The 24,233-nt window shown below is 40.9% G+C and overlaps 1 protein-coding gene across 1 annotated transcript in view; it reads right to left on the bottom strand.

The window, feature by feature from the left end:
* Nucleotides 1–24,233, bottom strand: part of vimr2 (vimentin-related 2) — a 131,175-nt gene that overhangs the window by 91,478 nt on the left and 15,464 nt on the right. Inside the window, exons 7-10 of the mRNA XM_085173626.1 lie at nt 22,339–22,470; nt 15,691–15,801; nt 15,478–15,602; nt 1,851–10,187 (exon numbers count right to left, since the gene is read on the bottom strand). Of these exons, the coding sequence (XP_085029752.1) occupies nt 10,145–10,187; nt 15,478–15,602; nt 15,691–15,801; nt 22,339–22,470 (411 nt within the window). The 3' untranslated portion in view covers nt 1,851–10,144. The remainder of the gene's footprint in view (nt 1–1,850; nt 10,188–15,477; nt 15,603–15,690; nt 15,802–22,338; nt 22,471–24,233) is intronic.

Genomic DNA, 24,233 nt, shown 5'->3' on the forward strand with positions numbered 1-24,233 from the left:
CCTTCACTATTCTCTACGGACCTTCTCTTCAATGGGGAGACAGATGTTTATGCAGTTGCCATGGCAAAAGGTGTCCTTTATTGAGGGAGCTACAGAGGTGTTGCACGATCCACGCCACCCTTTCATTAGACAGCCCCGATCGTGCTGAAATACCATTGACCCACCAGGGTGGGCGCCGTCGTTTGGGAACGATGACACATAGTAAAAATATATACAGATTTATTTTTACATAAATTCCCATTCCACCCCAAAACAACCAGGGAGTTATTAGTTTCTACACATAATGAAAAATAAATATTCTCACAAATGCAGGCATCCCACGGAAAATAAAACCGCTGAGCTTCAGTATTTTAGGGTTTTTTGTGTGTTATTGTTCTCATATGAAGGTTTCCTTCTTTGCAAGGTATTATATTTCCTGAAACATAATACACACACACACAAATATATTTTCTCACAGAAATAACCACAAACAGATAAACTTCCTCCAGCGAGAAAGCTCTTGAGTTTTTTTCTCTTTCTAAAGTTAGCGATGCCTGGGATACATCCATAAAAATTCACAAGGACAATGTGTGGCCGTTTTTAAGCAGGTCATGGCTCTAATTATCAATTAACTGGGTTATTACTCTCTCTTAACTCAGCCAGGCAGCACATATGTGCTGCTTTGTTTACCGGATACATTGATTGAAGCGAATAAAATACAATGTATCCAGATCTATTGTTCATTTCATGGTATGAGATGTTTTTGGATACTCACAGGAGATTAATTAAAAACACGTATAACGTGCCCTATACTGTTCATACCACGCTCTAGGCTACTAGCGAAGTAGGAGAAAATATGCACCTCTGACATGTTGTGCTTAGAGTTGGCCAATAAAATCAAGGGTTTCGAGCGCTCTGAATCTTTGAGGTGCAGATCTGGCGCTCTGTCTGGCCCCCGTCTCCAAACATTTGTCTTCATCTTCAGGATGGCTGCTGGCTCTGGCCTTGCTGCCAGCTCCTCATTGCTCGTTTGATGATTAAATACATTTTGATTTGCCGGGCCATGTTGTAAACTTCCTGTGTGGTTGCACCGTCAGGTCTGTGTTCCACTGTGCTGCTCCCCAAAGGCCTTGCTCGAACACCATTATTATCCCTGCAAATTAGCCCAGTTAACCTGCCCCTGCTCCAGCTCACTCTTTGTTAACCCCTCATTTTTTGCCATGTCTGGACCATGGACCAAAGGATTTTAGAAGTTGTTCCCCCCACGCCCCATCCTCCATCGTCCCCGGCTACCCTTGTACCAGCAGATCCTAACCCCTGTGAATATTAAACAGCACAGACTGCAGGAATGCCTCCGCTAAATTGGCAGCAGATGTTGTTGAGGGGATTTGGTTGTGAGGTGTTTTGTCTGCAAACTGAGCTGTAAAACATCGCAGACCTGACAGGTCCTCTGGTGAGCCTCCAAGCTGAAGCGGCACAAGGGCAATATGGCCCTTAAGTAGCTCTACTGAAGCTCACTGGTGGCTGAACACTCAACCATCCATCTAATGGTCACTTATGAACACAGGTTTTCAGGAGTGAAGTTGAACAAACAGGGAACTTTGTAATAGAATACATTAGAGATGAGGAGGATGTAAAGTGTCCTCCCATTTTATATCATTTGGATGACACTTCCAAGATTAAACTGGTGGATAACTTACTTAATATCATCTTAATTTGGTCCATGTTGTTGTCCTTTAGGTGACACCAGGAGGTTTTTATCAAGATTTCTGTTCAAGATGTGGAAATCATTTAAAGATTACATTTTAATGTATGTTAAAATACACTTTTAAAAACCTGCATGTGATCCAGGAATGGAAAATGTTGCTTACCTGCCGCTGATGTCAGGTTGAGAGGAAGCAGGCCTGAGATGTCTGGGTGTCGAGGGGGGGGGAAGATGAATGAATGGTGTGCAAAGAAAATGATTTCGTAGTTTGTTCCAAATTCTGAACCAGCCATTGCTTCAGGCTACCGCTGCTGACATAAACTGTGGCACATGTGATTTCTTACTCCCAGCGCAAATTATAATAGTTTGGACTACTGGTGCTCTGGCTCCGAGTCGTCAGGGGCACTGGAAGAGAAATTGGTTTTGAGCCTAAAAGAAATAAACAGATTGTAACAAAAATAAATGTTTTTATAGGCTCTTTGCAAATCATGTAAATCCCAACACATCTTTATTAAGGACCGCTACTTGAAAGGTGTTGATTGCACTGACAAAGTGGCATACTTATAGCAATAGCCATATTTTGTATTTTAGCTTTATAGAGCCTTTTAGCATCTTTCAGTTTGTTAGTTTGACATCAGTGTCTTTTAGGGTCTTGTTTTGATTTATAACTGTATTGCTTTGCTTCAATCTCACTGTTATCAGCAGCTATTTTCAAGCTCTGAAAACCCACTTTATGCTACCAATTCACTAAATGGATGACAGACAAGTTAGCAACACACTAACTAGCACTAGTCCCAAAAAATTGATTCTGTTCATCTGGACGATGCGTTTTCAGTGGAAGAAACGTTTCGTCACTCATCCAAGTGACTTTTGCATCCAAGTTATATTTGCATAATGACTTAATGCAAACTGTCCTGACCACTGATCAGTGACAATTTGCATATTAATAATCATGAAAACTGACCTCACAGACCATTGTTTATTCAGTGCTTCTAGTTTCAGTCATTATGCAAATGTACTGTTTATAAGGTTGTGGAGACATGCAGTCAGCTGAGACTGAAGAAGTCACTTGAATGAGTGACGAGACATTTCTCCCACTGATAAAACACAACGTTCAGACGAACAGAATCCATTTTGGGGGGGTTTCCTTAGCTGCATAATTTAGCATGCCTTAAGATAACTAGCACTACCTTTTAGATGAGGATACTGTGTTTCCAGGTATTTTCTGGAACTAGACAGTTCATCACTCACAAAGGCTTAGTCAAAATAGAGTGAAAAAAGGACAGCAACCTCCTTGTGACTATGGACGATCCATGATTGCCTGATGATTTCAAGTAGTTCCAGCCAAGAAGTTTGCAACAAAGTTGCCCAGAAATTGTGCATGCTGCACCCTCAACCTCTGGATAAATATTTGAGTACTAGTTTTAAACACTAGGCAACTGCAAAGGTCACCTGGTGAAAGGCAACCTGTCTCTAAACTCAAAGGCTATGTCCACACGTACCAGGTATTTTTGAAAACGCAGATTTTTCTATGCGTTTGCACCTTTCGTCCACACGTAAACGGCGTTTTCGGTCACTGAAAACTGAGATTTCTAAAAACTCCGGCCAGGGTGGATATTTTCTAAAACTCCGTTTTTGCATTTATGTGTGGACGAGAAAAACGGAGAAAACGCAGCGTCAAAGGTGTGCGCCTTTTTTGACGTCACACTGTGCGCCACGTTATTGTTTCGGTGAAATGAATTTCTACAATACTGTTACTGTTAATTGTCTCTGCAGTGTTTAAATGCTTACATATACACACACAGTTACTGTACCTCCACACATACAACTCGGTTCTGCTTCTATGCCCCAATTTTGTTTACTATTTCCCACCGAGGCTTCTAGACTTCTGATTGGCCAACATTTCTGCAGGGTTAGGAATATAGCGCCACCTGCTGCTTTGGCATGTTCCTAGCAGCGTTTTCCTTCATTTCTGCCTTTACGTGTGGACGGGATTATTTTTTAAAACGAAAACGGAAAATCTCCGTTTTCAAAAATACCCGTGTACGTGTGGACGTAGCCAAAGTGACTGCAGTCACTCTCATATTGGTGGATATTTACAAATAATTACCAACTGCTTTACAAATGGATATAAATGGAGACAGGCTGCCAGGACTTTGTAATCATTCTATGTCAGACTGTGGCAATGAGAGAAATGTGTCTGCACTGTCTCTCTTTGACTCAAATTGACTCTCTTTGTTGTACTCAACTTCAAAGAAAAGAAGCAGAATATAGTTAATATGATTTTTTTTTTTATATTTTTTGGTTTTTTTGTATGTAGATGGCAACAGATTTGTGATTTTTGTCAATTTTTCACAGTTAATCATCGTATTAACCCAAAGAGACTGCAAGTAATTGCCAACTTAATCCCATTCAATCACAGACTGATAATAGACTGAATCTAATTGCTGTCTTGATGCACCAAAGCCACTTTGAAAATCCTAACTGACTGCAAGTGATCGACCTTCCTTTAAACCAACAACTTCAAAGGCAACAAAATGGGAATTTTGTCACAAGAACTTTGGATGTCCTGTGGTCTCCATAACAGACAGCCATTCTCACCTATGGCCAAATTAGAATCACCAGGTAACTTTACATGCATGTCTCTGGGAGAAGCCCATAGATGCACAGGGGGGTCTTGACCTCAGCCAGTAGACTTAAACCCAGGACAGTTTTTCTTTGGGGGAACAGTACTAACCACCGTGCTGCACAAAAGCAGGTCAAATTAACTTTAAATAAACACTTTAGTAGTAGACAACAGTATTTTTGTTAATTCTGTTCATTCATGTAGTGCATTAATGTGCACTCACTGCAGACTGCTGTATGCTATCAACAAAGAAATTCCAGGAAAATAATCAGTGCTAGTGTTAAAGCAGGTGGGAGGACTTATATCAGCAACTATGTCATACGTACTTTTCCCCCAACTGATAAGAAACCATTACAACCACGATGTAAGTTCTTATATTTAGGGTAAGTGCAGGGAGCAGCCCATTTACTGACACGGTCAAGCTTAACATGAGAACTAAATTCAAGGGTGGCCAAGATCCTCGCAGGCCATCTGCCAAGAATCCAATATAGCAAATGGTTGGATCTGTGTAAGCCCTAAGCTGAAAATAAAGTCGCTATGCTTAAAAAGTGCTAGCATGCTTTAATGCGTATGGAATACAAATCCTGGCTGTGCCCTGTAGGCCAGGCTTTTATCCACTTCCATACAGCATGCCCCGTGAAGTCGATTCATTTGGGACAAAACAGAAGCTTTTATCAACTTTGGCTGTGACGAACACACTGCTTGGAGTTTGAGGAAACTTTTAAAAAGCTACTTTCCTTTATCTCACGATGTCATGGCCCTCAAGAGTTAGCCAAGAAATCCAACGTATCAAAAATGACCATAGACAGCAAATCAAGATGAAGAGTGTCATGCTGGTGGTGTTTGCCACCTGCTTTGGGACAGAAGTGAGGGGAGCGTGGGGTAAATGTGGGGTCATGGCTGTCAGCAGCCTCTCAGTTATACAGGCCAAGTGGGACTGCAGATATGAGAAGGGGAGAAACTGCAGTGATGACACGATGAGGGGCACGAGGGTTAGGCAGTCACCGTCTTCATTCAGCGCTGCACGGCTTATAAACTCTGTGACGAGCTCGGTCTGTGTGTTTGTGTGCGCAAACATTCCTTTAAGCCGTTTTCTCTCAGGGCTCTGTCCTTGTGTTATGTGATGCTCCCACAGTGGAGGCCTGTCCGCGACCCCTATAAAAAGAGAAGGATGCCCACTTCCTTACACCCTGAGGCATGCCAGTCCAGCCTCAAGGGAGAGGGGCCCCATAATTTATTATTTGTTCCCCTCTTGTTAAGGAAATACTTTCTCAATAGCTCTTTCTCCTTTGTTTATTTTTACTGTTCTTATTTTCTTCCTTGATCCAACCCCGTCTTCTCTTATTTATTTGCTTTCTAAACACCAGATTGGTTTGGTACATTCAAGCTGCCATGAAGAGACTTTAAAAAATTACTTTTGTCCTTAGTGAGGACAGTGTTTATTTATCTGACTGAACCTGAAGGGATATGAGTATTTTGGGAATACCTATGTGTAGGTGACAGCTGAGCTGAGCTGTACAAGCTGACCCTGGTTTCCATTACCTCAGGCCTTAATCAGATTCCTCTGCTGCGCATTGAAGATATGTCGACTGATACAGCGAGCTCGGGTGTCATAATTTATCAGCCGAGCTCTGCCACTCTTGATTTAAAGACATTCCTGCACCATGTGAACTTGATTCACACAGTCTATGTTGTGTATAATGACGTCTTTCACCAAAATCACACCGAAGCATTCGATCTCACACCAAAGTGACCAAATCTTCAGTTATTCCCAGCAGTGGCTTCTTTACTTGTTGGTGTCGGTCAGGTTTTTGCAGCTTTCTCAAAGCCCCTCATCCAAAACAACCATCAAGGGGAGAAAAAGAAAAAGGCAAAGCCACTCGCTGACTGCTGATCCATGACTCAGCTTTGAAAGTCTCCACCTCCAAATCAAATTGTCCGGCTTCAAGGAGGAGAGGTGCCTGCCCCGGGCCATGCAGTGTCACCGACCAGCTTTGAGGGGTTAATGCACATTTTTCTCAGTTGTCAGGGACGTGTGATGGGGGCGAAAGAATACAGAGGAGCACAGAGGTCACTGCTCTCCAAATATCAAGAGCCTTTGAAATACTTAATTGTGTTATAAAAGAAGGTGAAAATACCAACTTTCCAAAGGCAAACAACCTTTAAAAGCTCCAGTGGACCTTGTCAAGCATCTCGGTGGGTTTGCTGACCGACCTCAGGATAATGTTTATTTATTGGTATTTGATCAGAGTTAAGTCATCATGAGTTGTGTTTATTTTTCTACCTATGGAGTATTTTCTTTATTTGTGGGTCATTCTTTTGTTTAATTGTGGATGTTCATTGCATTGGTTTAACTTATTATTTGACTGAATTTACGCATTTTAGTCTAAAAAACAAACAAAATGACGCTAAGGAGCAGCTGTTAGCATAATGGAGCATATCTGTATTTACGGGTGCCATATTTCCCATTACAATACTTCATTTTGACTCAGTTTAAGTTAAAAGATTTCATTACTCCTCTCCTTGAATATTTTTACTTCTTGGGGGTTGGGGGTAGTGTTAAAACAACTATATACACACCGGTGGCTATCAAAATCCCAGCACTTCCCACAAAAGTGCATGTCATAAATGCATACAGACCTGGGTAATGTGTTTTTCAGGTTCTGAATATATGCTATAAAGCTAGGGAACATGCATCAGGACCCTGGGAACACAGGATCTCTTGTCATGTTCCGATTATGTACCACATAAATCTGGAGAACGTAGGACCCTGGGAACACAGGAATGACTCATGTTAACGATAGACTGCATAAACATCCATTGATTTTGAGGCCTTAGTGCTGAAGTTCTGTTAGTAAGAAGTGACTGTGTTTGGATGAAAGGGTGCAGTGCTAGGTTATTAGCTAACGATAGCTAGCTTGGTTAGCAGGCAAAATAAACCATACAAGTGCAACACAGTCACAAATTATATCAAATTAACTAAGAAAATGGTAAAACTAAAAGAACATGACAGACTAAAAGTCAAACAAAGTCTCCTTTGATGGTCTGTAACACAGAGGAAATGACATTATGTTAAATAACTCCATTAAAGTGGCGCTAACAGCACAAACATGGAGAAGTCCAGTTCAATTATTGTAATTAGTTGAGCTTTTTATCGAGGAACCATAACAACCAAACATGTGTTTAATAAAAATGTTATGTAATTGTCAATGTTAATGCTGATGTAGTGACTTTAAAAGCAAACATGAAAATAAATAAATGCAAATAAAATACAAGCGTGAGTATTTTTCCTGTCTCTTAAGGACATGACTTTCAGATGATGTTCATCTGCTGTACATGTTTTTAGATGGTTATATCTTTATTTTTAGGATTGCCACTTTTTCTTTTGTTCTCCACTTATGCAATTTCCTCAAACTTTTTTAGCACACATTTCACCGTCTCCTGAGAGATGCCAGTTTTCAGCTAATAGGTCTTTGGAAATACACATAAAAGTTGTCTTTTAGGTGTTTTCATGTGTAAATGACTTGTGAAGTAACTTAACAAATGAAAAAAAAATTCCTTTAAATGTTTACAAATGATCCGGTACAACAATGGGACTAAAAATATGTGAAAAAGCAGCCAATGTCTAAAGCAAAACTTAAAATGACATGCAGAAAGCCTGGTGAACTACAGATCAAGAGCACTTTAATTAATTATCAAAATGTCTCGCTCCTCGAAAGCAGGTGGCTCAAGACTTTTGCACAGTATAGTTTTCTGTTTTTATATGATGAAATCAGGTGAAGTCACTGAGACCTAGAGATCAACCACTGGTCACTAAGGAATACAGCACCACCCACATAACAAAGTAATTTGTTAATTCCAGCCATTTTGAAATTGGTCACCACCAACTGGCCTATAGGACTGTACGAGTGGGGCTTACGTTTAGATTATTTAAACACGCTAATAATGACGATAGAACATCTGCACCAGATTTAAATTTAAATTAAAAACAAAAGTGTATTTGTATTCACCCCAGCTCCGATTCATTAGACTAGCATCACTTGCTAACAGCATTAAGCATGTATGGAAGCATCGGTGATGAGAAAAACTAGTTCAGTTTAGAGGGATCTCCTTCTCTTCTATTTCTAGGCTTTTTTTCCAAGTTTGTTTTCCGGATAACGTTCTGCTGTGGGAATCTTTTTCTATGAGTATTGTGTTTTCCTCTTTGATGTTTTTCACACAATGTTTGCACATGGAACTACTTTTCAATAAAGTCCCATTTTTTTACATCTGTCTTCCTGGCTCTACATTTCAGGAGGAAAATTACTCCATAATCACTAACGATGGTCGTTCTGTGTGAGGAAATGGGTAAGGATGTGTACAGCATCACTTTTCCTGTACATAGCAACAATGCACAAGACCAGGAAAGAGGGTGACTTTCCTAAAATATGGCATGTTAGGGTGTAGTTCCTGCTACATTTTTAGTATGAGGGATATTGTGGAAGCACTGGGACGTTGTTAAGCTTTAAATTTTAGAAAGAAAAAACCCCTCTGTTTCCTATTCTCTGAGAAAACCCTTTCTGAGCCATCCATTCTTCATGTCGGGGCATTTAAAGAAGTCACCGATGCCACACAACCACTTCCCCAGTCACTGAGCTCAAGTTCATGGAGTGTGGCTAATCTTATCTGATCAGTTATTAGCAGCATTTTTCATCTTTGTGGCAGAGCTAACAAGCCTTTGAGATCCCTAATTGCTGGGAATGTGCAAATCTCACGTTAAGCATGAAGATGAATGGAAGAAGGTTCACTGAACATAAATCACTGTGCTCTACAGTATGGGAGAAAGTCTTAAGCCTGAGGATTCACAAGGGGTTCTCATGAACCAGGAGTTTTAACAAAAGAAATCACACAGCGTGGGTTGATCTCTCAAGCAACTAGTTTTATTCAATTTAAATCTAAAGAACATTTTGATGCTTGTGCAGAGGCAGCAACCAAAAATGATTTATCGCAGACGGCTTTAACATTGTGTAGAAAATAAGGAAAAGATTACTAGGGAATGTATTCCCGAATGCTTATTTCCGAAACGACAGCAAATTGGGACACTGCTTTTGAAAGAAGCAATGATTAATCACACAGAGTTTTTCTTGTGGAAAGATCCAGGTGCTCGTTTTGAAAGAGCTGCAGAAAAACAACTTCATGAACCATTTGAAAAGCAAACACAGCACGCTGGACTCTCGGCCGTCAAAACCAACTCAAACGCATGGCTGAAAAAGCAAAGGGAAGGCGAAACGCTTTTAGTTAGCGAAGAGAGAGCCGTCATTGTCTTTGTTAACAGTGACGGGGTCGCAGGTTAAGAGCCAGACAGAGGCTGAGTGATGGACGAGGTGATATCAGAGCGGGAATGACTCCGCGGAGCCGCACAGTTGAGGGTGTGTGCGTGTGTGTGTGTGTGTTTATCTGCGATTGCGTGTCAGTCTTGTTCAACAAAGAGGGGACAAAGCATTTATGAGTCATATCAGAGAGCTGGTAAAGATAAAACCCCACTTAACGAAGCATCCCTTCCAGACGCTGCACGGATACACACTCATCCCGCAGCCCCCACCAGTTTTAGACAGCTCCATCTTTCTTGGAGTATCAGGGTCATCTGCCAGAAACCTGTAATCAATGGCCCGGCTTACTGTAGGCCTCCAGACAGCATTAATCTGTCATACTAAGTTTACGTCTGCTCAAATTGCCGAATCGTTGCGTTAAGCTTCATCGAAGTGCAGAATTGGGGTCTGTTTTTACGCGTTTGTCTTTTGTCTGTGTTGGGGAGCACAACCACAGTCAGGACGGCCGATCTGCTCAAGCTTAAGTCACAGGCTGCACAGTCTCTCCTCCTCTTCCTCCACTAGACTCCTGAACAACAGAAGCACATAAAAACACAACACACAGGTTATAACTCACAGAAGCAGGAACGACATTCACTAATTAGTCATATATTGGCCGATCCAGAATAGAACATTATTTTCTCAGTTACTCAATTAGTTCTGACAAGCCAAGTAAACAGCTCATCACTCATTTAATAACATGCTTAACTTCAATAAAAGCCTAAAAAGAGTTTACACAAATAAGCTAAAGGTACTTCTTGTTTAAAATCGAACACCTAGCCATGCAGGCAAGCAGTTCAAATGAGCTCGCTAAACAGGAAGTTCCTGCAACAAGTCAGTTTGTGAAATTTGTTCCTTTTAGATATTTCATCATCAACTGCAAGTGATTGCAAAGCGGAAGACGTTAGGAAACATTTTGGCACTCAGACCAAAGTAGCTGACAAGAAAACAGAAGCAGGATCGTCGAGTGCTGAGGGGGCATGATGCACAAACGCCTTCACTGCTCTGCTGACTCAGTAACTGTAGAGCTCCAAACGTCCTCATCACTAACATCAGCACACAAACTGTGCACCGGGAACTTTGTGTTATGCGTTTCCATGGCTGAGCAGCTGCGGTGGTGACCCAGGACTTTTGCCCATCATTTTATGTTATTCTCATATAACATGACATATTAGCATCTTATAAAGCTGCCAGTTCCACAACTAGCATATAGAGTACCGTCAGGATTTGAAGTCATGGTTTTCTGCACTTGAATGGATTTAATGTGGATTTAAGTTGAACACTGTTTTTCATCTCTGAGGATAATCTCGACTGCATTGACTGTATACACAAAAAGGGTGAAGTCAATGTGGTAGGTCAGACAGGCGGAGGACAGGAAGACTGTTAGATGAGAGGAAATTGGTTAGAATGATTAAAAACAGCCTAAGAACCACTAAAGCTCGAGCCTGCCATGAACTGGAAACTGCATTACTGTCTACATTGATGTGAGTTTTATATCATCATGAATTGAGAGGGTACCAAACCAGATTGAAGCCCATGCTCCAAAATCAGCATCTTCAAGCTTGACTGAAATTAGCAGCTTCCCACAAAAACTAGCCAAAATATTTCTACAGGAAAAACATTTTTTCTGCAGAAAGATTTTATGTTTAGGGCAAATTTGGCCACAATGACAAGAGTCATAGAAGTAAAGGCGAGGCTTTCAAATCTAAGGCTACGTTCACACTGCAGGTCTTGATGCTCAATTCCGATTTTTTGATCAAATCCAATTTTTTTGTCTGCTCGTTCACACTACAAATAAAATGCAACAGCAAACGCGCTCTAGTGTGAACGCTCAAAGCGGCCGCATGCGCAAAAGAAGACGTCACACACAACGCGCTCTGTTTAGACCCAGAGCAACAGTATTGTTTGACTGATGGCCCTTAATATAAAGACTTCGGACTTTACGTTTCCCAATTTTTGCTTTAAGTTATTTTGGTATTTACATAATAATGTAAATAACCTAATAATGATCCTTATTGCTGTTTTAGAGGAGCGCTGCTTCAAAGCATAGCTGCAGATTTCTGTCAGAATCTGCAGATTATACAGTACAAAGAAAATGTTCACGTTTCTCCAGCGTTGTCTTCCCAACAGTTTCACCGGATGGCCAGGAAGCGTTCGCGATGTCTTCTCCGGCGCTGATAATTGGCGTCTGTCTTGTGTCGGTGACGTAAAAGACGGATTTAATGCGACATGACCATCAAACAGCAGTCGCTTTCTGAAACATCGGATATGTATCGGATTCAGTACCACATACGAAAGTGACCCAGATCGGATTTGAAAATATCGGATTTGTGCCGTTCACACTGTCACACCATGATCGGATATGGGTCGCATAGGGTCAAAAAAATCGGATTTGATGCGCTTTCGCCTGCAGTGTGAACGCAGCCTAAGACTGCTGTGCCAACTGTCTTGCATGGTGGTGGTAGCATTATGCTCTGGGGCTGTTTTCAACTTTACTTCAAATTAACAGTCAGACGGTTGACACAGTTGGATGTTCCAAGAGGAAAATGATCCCATTTACACATAAAAAGGTGTTTTAGAGCGGACAGAACAGGCTAATATTAAGCCTCTGCTATGGCCAAAGCCTCAGCTTCAACCCTAAAGAAGAAAAATTTGTGGACTATGCTTAAAAGTCAAGCCTGTGCCAGGACACCAACCAATTTCAATGAACTCTATCAATTCTGCCAAGAAGCTTGCTGATGGCTACAAAAAGTATCTGTTTGAGGAGCAATTTGCTAAGGGACATTTAACCAAATATTAGTGAGCGTGTATGCATATATTAAACCTGTATGTATGATTTTCAAAAAATCCAAAATAAATTCCAATTCTATTTTAGTCATTGAAGATATATTTTGTACAACCATTCCACCCAGGCAAAGCAACAGTTCATAGAAACAACAGTTCATTAAAAGCCCAATACTGCAATGACAGTCATGACCATGAATGAATGGACCAGTTCTCTATAGCACTTTTCTATTGTACATAGGCATTTAAAGCCCTTTATACAACTTTACCCATTCACACAAGCACCTTTTCTATGCTTTTTCTACATAACTCCAACACAGGTGATGAGAGCAGAGAAACTGAAACAAAATAAGCTCAAAAGGGGAAGAGGGGAGTCATTTGATATATCGGTAATATAAAAACTAAACCTCATAGTAAAGTAAATAAAGGATCTTGTCCTTAGACGAGCTACTTGTTGCTGTGTCATGGAGCAGCAGGAGCAGACCACAAAGACCAGTAGAGAGAATTACAGTGTAATATGGATCACATTAGCAGTAAGCAAAAGTAGGGAGCATCTGCCCAAACTGCTCTGGGGTGCTTTCGCAGGCGATAAGCCACCCAGTAACGGCAGCCCGGGGTCATTAGGGTCTTCTTTGCAGACAGTTTGCCACGGCACAGAGAGAATAAACAATCCCCATTTTCATTTCTTATTCATGGCTTTAATCACGGATGACAAAACATATAGTAAAGAAAGAAAGGAAGGAAAGAAGTTGGCATCGCCCGTGTGTCTTTGGGACAGTCTGCTGGGTAATGAGAGAGAATTAAAACTGTGGCGAATCTGTAAATGTGTGTACGGAGTGGGTGGGGGGTGAACTGACATTAACAGGCTGGCATGGAGAAGAGCTGGCAGAGGCCCAGCACATAGTGCTGTCAGTGTGAGGTCCTCTTTGCCCATTCTAATGAGGTATTTTGAGGGTCTGAGCTCAGGCCTGCATTGGGGGCCCCCTGGGGTCAGATGCAGTTGGATGGGTGATGGAAGGACCAGGAGGAAGCCTGTGGCAGCGGGAAGGGACGGCTGAAGTGCGTCACTCCACATACCAGGATGGCAGATGGTTAAACAACCTCAATGAACAGAGGGGATGACATGAAACTTCTTCAAGGTCACGCACAGGAAACCACAGCACATTTCCTGTGAACCCAGTTGGCCCGTGATGTCAGCCTTTTGTGTTCAGGAATATCTTATAATGGAAATCACGGATATCCAGGTGGCACCGTATGAGGCGCTCGACAATACTGGGCTTATACACCGGATCTTGTGGAAACACTCCTTGCATTATTCACAGTAGAGCTTTTAGAAAAAGAGGGCGAACATGTAAAGATTTTGGGATATTGGTGGTTTTCTCATCTTTGAAGAATTCCAAATGTAAACAGAGCTTTGAGCTAATTTCAGTTTAATAAAATCGTCTCAAGGCCATTATGTGCTTTGCCCCGATCAGCTCATTTCTCCTGACATGTTTAAATATTATGTGGCACCTTTTTGAGCATTGAGGCGGACATCTGTTTTCATTTTAGCCTCTACCACAGAGATGAGAATCCACTGTATGCCTCAGAGTCTGTAGATATTAACTGCAATCAGATATTACGGCAGCTGACTTTATGACTTCAGCACCTTTAACAGGGGATGACAAACTAATCACTGAAATCAAATGATGCAGTGTTTTTCTTGGAATATTTCTCCAGCAGACACGGCTGTCCTTTTGACTGACAGTCTCACTAACAATTAAACCAAGTCATCCCAAAGTCTGCTCGTGTGTGTGTAAAATTTTATTGGTCTCCCTTAAGAATAACAACCCGCAGCCCTGAAATGAGGATCATGAAGGCACAGAGGTTTATATTCATGCAAGCTCTTCATTTTAAAATGTGCAAAAGAGGCGTGGATAAGCACTTGTACATTACAGTCCATCATAGTGCTTTAAGTTTTAAGGTTAAATTAAAGTACTGCTATAAAGTCAATATCTGAAATACATGATCTGCAAAACAAAGCAGAATACTGACCTTGTTATGATTGAAAATGCTTAAAATCAATTATGAATTAATTAATTATCAACTGCAATAAACTATTAAATTATTCGATTTTACCATTTGAACCATTTTATCAGTTTTATTATTACATTAGAGTCCAATAATAACTATCGAATATACAATGTAACAAGTTGCTTTATACGGATACAAAATTGCAACCATTTATATACGACTCCATTATAGACTGTATCCAACATTAATATATTGTCACGGTGTGATGTGGTTGGTTTGTGGATTACTCTTGTAAAACCTTGAGTATTGAAACAAGAGAGTAAATCTGAGCTTTATCACTTCATACTAGTAATGGATGCCTAGACTGCATCTATAATTCACCGTAATATAAAATGGGATTACAGAGATACAGTAAGGAGCTCAGACATCCAGAGGGAGCTCGGAGCTCTGATCGCACCCTACAGCAGATCCAGAAATCTCTGGAGAGATTGGATATCTTGTCTAGACTGGGAGAGCCTTGGAATGCTAGAGAACTGGAATACGCTGCTGAGGAAAGGAACATCTGGAATACCCTTCTGAGGCTGCTACTGTAACCTGACTTACAGTCATGTGAAAAATAAAGTTTCTACAGGTGTCTATGCAGTCCTGTGAAAAACAAAGTACACTTCCTAATTCAACAGCACGTAGAACCATGTTATCATTCTCCGAATGTCCCTTTTCTCTTCGTTAAGTTATTGTTTCAGTTCACTGAGATTTGCAGGCATTCGTGTATCCACAGCTCTGTTAACGTGTTTTTATATGACTTTTTTAGCCATTTCAGTCATGGGATCATTGTCCTGTTGCATGACTCCGTTTTAGCTAAGCTTTAGCTGTTAGATAAACATTGCATGGCTCAACCAAAACGTTTAAGTTCTATCTTCTATTATCACAATGCAGAACTGATTAGATTATCTAATTTTACTTACATTTTGAAGCCAGAGTTGTCTGTTATTAAGTATAATTAAAAACATCAACCATCTGACCTGTAAGCAGCAATCTCCATGTCTCTGGCCATCTTCTGAGTGAGCAGGAACTTATAGTCTTCACACTGCTCCTTCATCTGTTCTTGGAAATTGGCCTTCTGACACTTCATTTCATCTATAGTCGCCTAATGACACCCACACACAGAGCAGCAGAGGATGAAGTTGAATGACAGAATATAGGTTTCAACTGCATTAATCATTCTCCTGTTATACCTCTAGATCAGCAATCTCATCCATGTATGCAGCCTTCTTCATTTCAACCTCGTCCTCCAATTCCTCGTTATGCTTCTCGAGCTCAGCGAGCTCCTTTTGTAGCTCTGAAATCTTCAGGAATAAAGAGAAGGAGTTATTCATTGAACATATATCTGCAAAATTACTTGTATATTGAATTCTTTTGTTACCGATAATGTAATAATCCCATACCACAACATTTTAGAGCCCTTGTGTTCATGTTCAGTTCAAGAACAGCAGCTGAGGAGCACTTCAGTAAGACAACAAAGAGCTTCAACCTTTGGTAAATGGCAACCTTCTTATCAGCCTTAAACTGCATTTCACATTAAATGAAGACTGCTTTGAGGCCGAGTTACACACTGAGAAAAAACATTGAGACATTTAAGCAATAGTAGAGATACAAATGGAAGGGGATTGTTTCGGCTGTGGTCTCACTTCTGAACTTCAGAAAAATGATCAACAAATGAGGCCAAAAACAAGAGCAGATGTTAGTCGTCAGTTTGTAGTTGTCAGATGGCCAGAAATAGGACTCAGATGAATGCTAATGTTTATCCATTGCTGCTAGATATTTAAAAATAAATCGATAGTTATAAACATGGCAGCCAACACCATAACAAGCTGAATGTTATGCATCAGTTGGATGGTATGAGAGCGACCCGCCAGGCCAAGGAGCCACTGGCAAGTAAGGCATCCTCCAAATCACAGCATCTGACCTGGCTTGTTGTTTCATTATAGATAAATGTTTTTATTTTATCCGGGGTTGGGAGGGTCCTTACTAATGACATTAGGAAACATGAAAACATCAAAACCACTGACAGTTGATGTGAATACTACATTTTTTTCTCTCAACAATGCGATCTTCTCCTGGAAAATGTCCTGTGGATGTTATTTTGAAACCTCGCATCCACCTAAAAATTGCCGCCAACCTTTACACACACAACCCATGTCCCCCATATCACCCCCTGATGGCAGCAACCTCCCTTAACGGTCTATTGAACCCCCCAAAAATGACAGAGAGTCAGGGACCTTTCCATGTCCTCCAAACTCCCCAGATCAAAATCTGGACCTGTGTTTATGCCCTGACCAATCAGAGCTGCTTTGGTGCTATGAGTCGAACCTACACAATATTATATGTAGTGGCCGATCAGTGTATATTAGATTGTCATGACATATTGAACAGACATTCATTGATTCCAGATGGCGACTTCTGCAGAACTTGGCGATCCCCTGACAATTCTTCTAGCACCACTACAAAGTCGACGTTTTTAAGAGGAAATATCTGAGGATTTATTGGATAGACTGCCATGAAATTTGGTTCACATAATTATGACCCCCCTCAGGAGGAATTATAATTACTTCCTTAGCCTCCTGACTTGACATTAACTGGGCGAAATTTGGTATTTTAGTTACCAACTACATACCTCTGATTTAAAGCTACTCCCATCAGTCCCAGTGGCACTTTTTCATCATTACTAACTGAAAACATGGATTTAAACTGAGCTCCAACTACAACTGAAGTATGCAAATTAACCTAGCAAACACAGACAGAACAGGTTACTTTACTTTCACCACAAACTAACTGAGGAGCATCCCTTCCCCCGCCGTGAGTAATTACAGCAATCACAGAAGTTCAACAATTAGCTGTCGCAGCCAGATGGGCATCCAGGCAGTCCTGCTCGTCTTTCAGCCAGATCATGTGACCAGAAGACGACCCGATTACTACTCACAGGCTGATGGAGACTTCCCAAACTGTGTGACTCACTTACTCTCCTTGGCATGATAAGTGGAGCCTGGCCTTGTATGTATACGCGAGCGGTGGCGGATAAACCCATCAGAGCCTGTTCTATTATATACATTTGTGTGTCAGGCCTGATTTCACTGCAATCGGTTTGTTTGGCCATGTTGTCTCTCAGTGAGAAACCAGACCCGAGGCATCCATCACAGACGAGGAGGAAACAGAGCAGATCAGGCCGTGCTGTCCATCCGTCAGCCTGGACAGAGCAAAAGTGAGGCCGAATATTAAAGAAAGGTAGATGATGTTGGGAGACTTGTGCTGAGGTTACAGAGGCTTGATGTTTATTTGAAGAGCTGAAAGGTAGAGCCACACTAATGAGAACCAAACCACCATGTTTGCTACAGATGTGGTTGGGTGCCAGCTGTGGTCAGACCACTGACGGATGCTAATAAGACCAGGGTGGACTATAAGAGGTGTTTTTACCCGAGTCACCATTTCCTGGTTTGTCTTTTCATTCACTTTGTTGTTTGTTTCCTTCAAAGTCTCTTTGCTCCCTTGGCACCTTTTAATTTCTTTTTGCTAGCAGGATGACAAATTAAGGTTCATTTCCTTTCCACTCAGTGTGTGTGTGAGAAGTATAAAGACGCCTATGACACTGCAGGCGCTCTGAAAGACTGTACTTTATATAACTGAGAGAGCAATAAATCCTGTGTGAGCTGCAGTCGAGCTCTTCACATCTCCTGCTGAAAATGTCCGCAGAGTAAACACTCTGGTCAGCAGGATCTCCCACACTGTTGCTCTGCTGTCACTCAGCCGCTCTCAACTCCCTTTGCCTGCTGTGGGAAACCATTCATTTTCACCATTACATCTGATTTAGGAGCTGACGACCGACACAGAGCCAGCTGATAGATGTTAAAACCCTTTCCTTTTTCAGTAAAGAGGTTGAAAATGTATTATGGGAAGATCACTATCAGCAGGCAGTAACTAAAGGACTTAAATGATGTGTAAAGCTCTGATCACCTCAAAAAATATTCTCTCATTCGGCTGTTGCAATCAGCAGCCCTGCAGAGCGTTTTGATTTTATGTTTCTCACAGGTGTGGAGGCGGAAGTCAAGTGAGTGTTGATTGTGGAGCTCAAAGCATTAAAAATAATAATTTTCATGTCAAGAGTTACATGAGAAGATTTTATCACTCTCATAGAGTCATGAAGAAAGAGAAAGGTTTTTACAGGACTCTTTCACAGTACTGTTCAGTACATCTTTAGTGCTTCCATATCAAGAGAGTAAGTAGTAGCCAGGTGCAGCTAATCATATATTATTTAATTTACTGATCGTCACCAAATGTGACCGACCACCTCTATAAAGCAAAAGTTTGGGCAGTTTCCTGGTCTGGAGACAAACGTTGTGTTAACACAATCCTGGAATGTTCCCAGCAAATTCACCTCAAAGTCAGACTGTGAAATGCTCAAAGAAACCTCAAAAAGAACAACATGGCAGCACAGTTTAGATTTGCAAAGATTCGTCTAAGCAAACCACAGATCTACTGAAAAAATGGACAGACAAAACCAAAGTGGAAATCTCTGAGGATAACCCACAGTTCCATTAGGGCATTTTCGTCACTGATTTCTAGAATCGATTCAATTCCAATTCACAAGGTCCCGAATCGATTCGATCCACGATTCGATTTAATTCGATTCGATTCGCTTCGATTTGAATCTGGGAAATTTTGACAGTCAGAAATATTATAATTCAGATCAGTACATTTACATATTTTTGTATCTATAAAAAGGAAGCTGACACACGCAAGACTTTATCAAAGGTGTGAGCGTCACAGCAGATGCCTTTGTGTCAAAGTAGCTGAAGATAAAACACAGAAAAACATGAAGGCGATTTTCCTGTTCTGGGATTTTATAAAAATATTCTGCAGTACATCAAAAACGAAAGAAAACCATTAATCAACATATAAACGTTACCTCTGAAGTTACAGCGTTTTGCATTTTGCATAATTTTAAAAAGTTTAAATTTGTTCAGTATTGAACGGCAGAAATTAGGTTTTCTTTTCGGAAGTATATAAAACAGAAAAAAAAAAACCATCGGCCGACAGCGCTGTAAACAACGGTAGACTTGTGCGTAACAAGCAAGTGAATAATGCAGAAAACAGTACAGAGAGAGAGAGCTGTGCATCGTGGTCGAAGCAAAACAGTAAAAGTAAGAGTGAATACATGACGATGTTTTTGTGAAGCGTAGTTTGGATCTTCTTTTGCTGCTGGTTCGGTCAATATTGTTTGGAGAGACATCAAACTAACAGCTTTAGAATCAGCGCATAAAGGGCGTAAACACAAAGCGCGGACCCGCCGACAGATCAGAATCAGCGAGCTGTCGGCTTTCAGCCCCGACTGTGAGAAAGGCGACATCTAACTGATTCTGATCCGCGGGTCGCGCTGTGTGTTTAAGTCTTTGTGCAGAATCCGTGTTCCTGCTCTCATTTACTGTCTTAGCTGTTTGGTGGTTGTTGAAATTTTGTGAGATTTCACCAGAGATTCTGGCATTTCGGGCAAAATAAATTTATATTAAAAAATCGATTCAGGATTTTAATGAATCAATTTTACGTAATCCAAGCCAGAATCGATTTTAATCGATAAATCGATTATAAAAACCCACCCCTAAGTTCCATATTTCACCTAAAACCAAATGGCCTATCAGATGTCACTCTGAGAGGTGATCATTGGGGTTTGTTATTCATCCACATTGTGAGGACAACGTTCCTACAGCTCAAGCTTGGCTGAAACCAGGTCACGCAACAGGACAATGATCCCAATCACACCGGCAAATCTACAACAGAGCTACACAGTTAAACTTCAACTTCAACCCAATTAAAATGCTGTGGTGGGACCTGAAAACAGCTGTACATAAACTAATTCATGCAAATCTCAATAAACCAAAGCAACACTGAGGAGTTCCTCCACAGCAATGACGATGACACTGATATAGTCACTTAAAAAACAGTTACTTTTAGTCCACGTTGCTAAAGGTGGTTTGCAAATGTTGAACTTGGTACTTCCTGTTTCACATGTTTTTGATATGAAAGCAGATCAGAGGTATATGTATAAAAAGAATAAAATTGACCCAGTTTGCCATTGGCATGTGTTGTGTCCAAGGTTATTATCGTTAACGAAAACTAACGAAATAACGAAAACTAGAAGTGAAAAAACATTTTCATTAACGGAAATAAAAATAAAAACAAAAAAAGGAAAACTAACTAAAACTATAATGAGTGTTCACAAAACTAACTAAAATTAACTGAATTTATAGCAAAAATGTGTTTAGTTTTCATTGATGTGTGCGTGTCATACAAGAGTCAAGGGTGAAAATGAAGTTTAGTTTCCAGATTTTTTTCTTGCTGTGTCTCATTATGCCAGCAGGGGGCAGCACGTTAGTCGAGTCGTCTGTGTTGCTGCTCCGTCCACGCGCAGAATCATGTCAGGAAAAGTCGGAAGAAAGCGCCAGAGTCCAATTTGGGATTACTTTGAATATGACTGTGTTTTGGATAAAGCAAGTGTCTTGTAGTGGAAACAGACAAATTATGAGGGACATTTCTAAAGGGAAAAAATCCCACAAACCTTAAAGTGCACTTGAAAAGCTCACACAAGAAGGCTAACCTAGCTTAGCTTGAGAAGGTAAGGGAGCACACTCAACCCTCATCCCCAGAAACAGAAGCTAACCCCAGGCAAGGCAGCGTGATGCATCCCGAGACAACAGGACGGGGATATCTACACAACTGTGTGAGTCAATTACCTTCAAAAAGTTTATCAATTCACTTGAACCAAAATTACGAACACCCGGTGCTGCGAGAGTTAATAGTCTCATTGGGGCCAAGATATACATTTTATAGTTGCCTGGTATCAATGGTTGTTCATCTGCCTTTATTTATTTATTTAAAGAACCCATAGGTGGGAATGTGAGTTGTCTGTCTCTGCGTGTTAGCCCTGCGACAGACAGGCGACCAGTCCAGGGTGCAGTATGGTAGCTGGAATAGCAACATACCCAAGGATGAGCAGAATGACTGATATGATGAAACTGGGATTTTGTTACACGTAATTATTGCAAACACAACTAAAACTATAACTGAAACTAATCAAAACTAAACTGAAACTAAGGATTTTCAAAAAATAAAAACTAAACTAAACTAGCAAACAATTGGTAAAAACTAATTAAAACTGATATAAAATTGAAAATCTGAAGTCAAAACTAAATAAAAATAAAAACTAATGAAAATTGCAAAACTATTAAAACCCTGGTTGTGTCTGGTGTGATTTCAGCCGGGAAAATATTAAACATGTCATATCTGCTCTCCTCACACTTGTTTACTTATGAAAAGAAGCAGGCGGACGATTCTTGTTACACTTACTTGAAGAACTTACTGTATGATGCTGGATGGTTTCCCTAACATGAGTTGTTTCAGGCCAAACAAAAGCATATGTTGAAGAACAATTCACTGCGTTATTTAATATATAACTCATTCATAAAGAATGTTAATCATAGTCTGGTTTCCAAATATATGTGGCCAAAACAAAGATATGAAACATAACAATCACATAATGTTATGCTCTATTACACTATAAACTGCAAATGATCGTTTGGCTTTAATTGTGACTGTTTGTTCCAGATATAAGTTGCTGTAGACATCAAATGGGCAAATCTTTTTTTCCTTTTTTGGATCAACTAGCTTCCTTTTCATGCAAGAAGTTCGGAAGAACTTAAAAGCTTGGCAAATGCAACCAAAACGCCCTGTCCTGATGTAAAGCTCAAGTTTACTCCAAACAAACTGTGCTAAGCGTTTTGCTTTGTGTAATTTGCCTCAACTCTTTAAAGAAAGGGCAGGGGGAGAACACTCACCAGCATCTTTATCTCACCGACGTCCTTTATCTTTGTCAAGTCTTTGACCGTTGACCCTCCAGTTCCTCCCACTTCCACTTCCTTTCCGTCACCACTGTGGACAACAGCAGAGGAGGCTGCACCGCACTCATACTGAAGAGACACAAGATGAGAAGTCAGTGCTGCTGGGATCTTTGCTCTCTTTTGAGTAATTAAGTGCACTTTGGCAGGGCGAGCAATCACAGTCTCTCATTCTAGCTCTCCTTGCGTACACCAGTTTCATGATTAGCCAAATCATGAGGGCGCACAGGTGTGTAGGAGTCCGCCAGCAATCACCATTACTGCTCACGACCAATAGCAATCATTTTAGCATCGAGACAATTGCGTCTCGTAATCGAGGCCAGGCACAGACAGGACGGTGTCCAGCTGGCGAGGCAAGAGCCTGAGTGGGAGGGAGAGAGTAAATAGATGGCGTTTTAAAGAACAAGAAACACACGTAGACGGGCAGATATCCCTTAGTCATGTCTCAAAATTAAATGCACACACACACACCAGTGTCCACTTCAGTGCAGCTAAGGAGCCTGGGAAGGCGGCCTGCAGTCTGATTGCAGCCCTGACCTCTGAACCAGGCAGACATCCTCACCTCAGAGAGGGTCAGACCCACCGGAGCTACAGTCTGACCCCAGTGCAGGACCTCGACACACACACACACACACACACACACACACACACACACACAGGTGGACAAAGACATTCTGTTCGGGTCCAGAACAGCACCTCTGATTTCCAAGTTCTTCCCCAATGTTGTGTTAAGAGGTAAAGAAAACAAGTGGGAGCCTCGTTGTGTGATTTGTGAAAGCTGAGAGGGACAGAGGGAGGGTGGTGCGGTGAGAATATTGGAGTTAATCGTAAAGAGGATGAGGAACTGGTCACTGGAGAGAGTGTCAGAAGTGAAAGTACTCAGATCTCTTATTTAAATAGAAGCAGCTCAAGAATAATAAAATAACCCACAGGAAGTGAACGACCTGCACCAATATATAAACCGCAGAAGGTACTTAGAAGTATTAAAAAACAACCCAGTAACACAACCTTACTGTTCACATGGCATCGTCCGGCCAATACACACAGTGAGATTGTAACACATTACTTTATCCTGTCACGAAATCACTCAGCACAGGTTGGCTGGCGAGCTGGAGAGCATATCATCAAGTGAAATTAAAACCACACAAGATAGATTTCTGTTGGAAGCGTTTGTGCCCTGTTTAGGATGCATGGCCAAAAAATAAAAGAAATAAATAAATAATGACAACTGTTTAGTTTTCTGAGATCATGAGATCATAAAACGCTCAAGCAGCTGTGATGTGTGTTTCCATGTGTGTTCACCGGTGGCTCTGCAAACCTTTTGTGGCATATCCCAGATATGAAGAAAAAAAAAGGGCGTGTTCCCATTCACCTGACAAGTTTTAAAGGAACAAGGTTTAACTTTTGTGAATCAACACGATAGCATTAACAAACTCATTTATTATGTTTTTAGTTCATTCAACAAAACTTCCTTTTGTAGTACAGCCTCAAAATGTAGTGACTGCATGAGAGCCCTGAAAGATCGCAACCGCTGTCTGTCACTAATCCAGCCTGTGAAGCCATGAATGCTTATTTATCATATTTTCACAAGCTTTTTTTTTTTCATCTAATGAGACCCACTTTGTTATATTTCTCACAAGGATTTTTTAACAGCTGGAGCATTAGCAGCTGTCAACAGTGGTGTACATACGTTATTTTCTTGTTTGTTTGTTATTATATGCCTCAGTAATGTATTAAATACATGTTTTTCCCTGTAAACCACCATTATGTTCATTTCTGACTCCATGTTTTCATTTTGGGGCTCTACACATGATTCACAGTTAATAACTGGGCCT

This window comes from Neolamprologus multifasciatus, chromosome 2 (genome assembly GCF_963576455.1).
Source record: "Neolamprologus multifasciatus chromosome 2, fNeoMul1.2, whole genome shotgun sequence".
NCBI classification, from domain to species: domain Eukaryota; kingdom Metazoa; phylum Chordata; class Actinopteri; order Cichliformes; family Cichlidae; genus Neolamprologus; species Neolamprologus multifasciatus.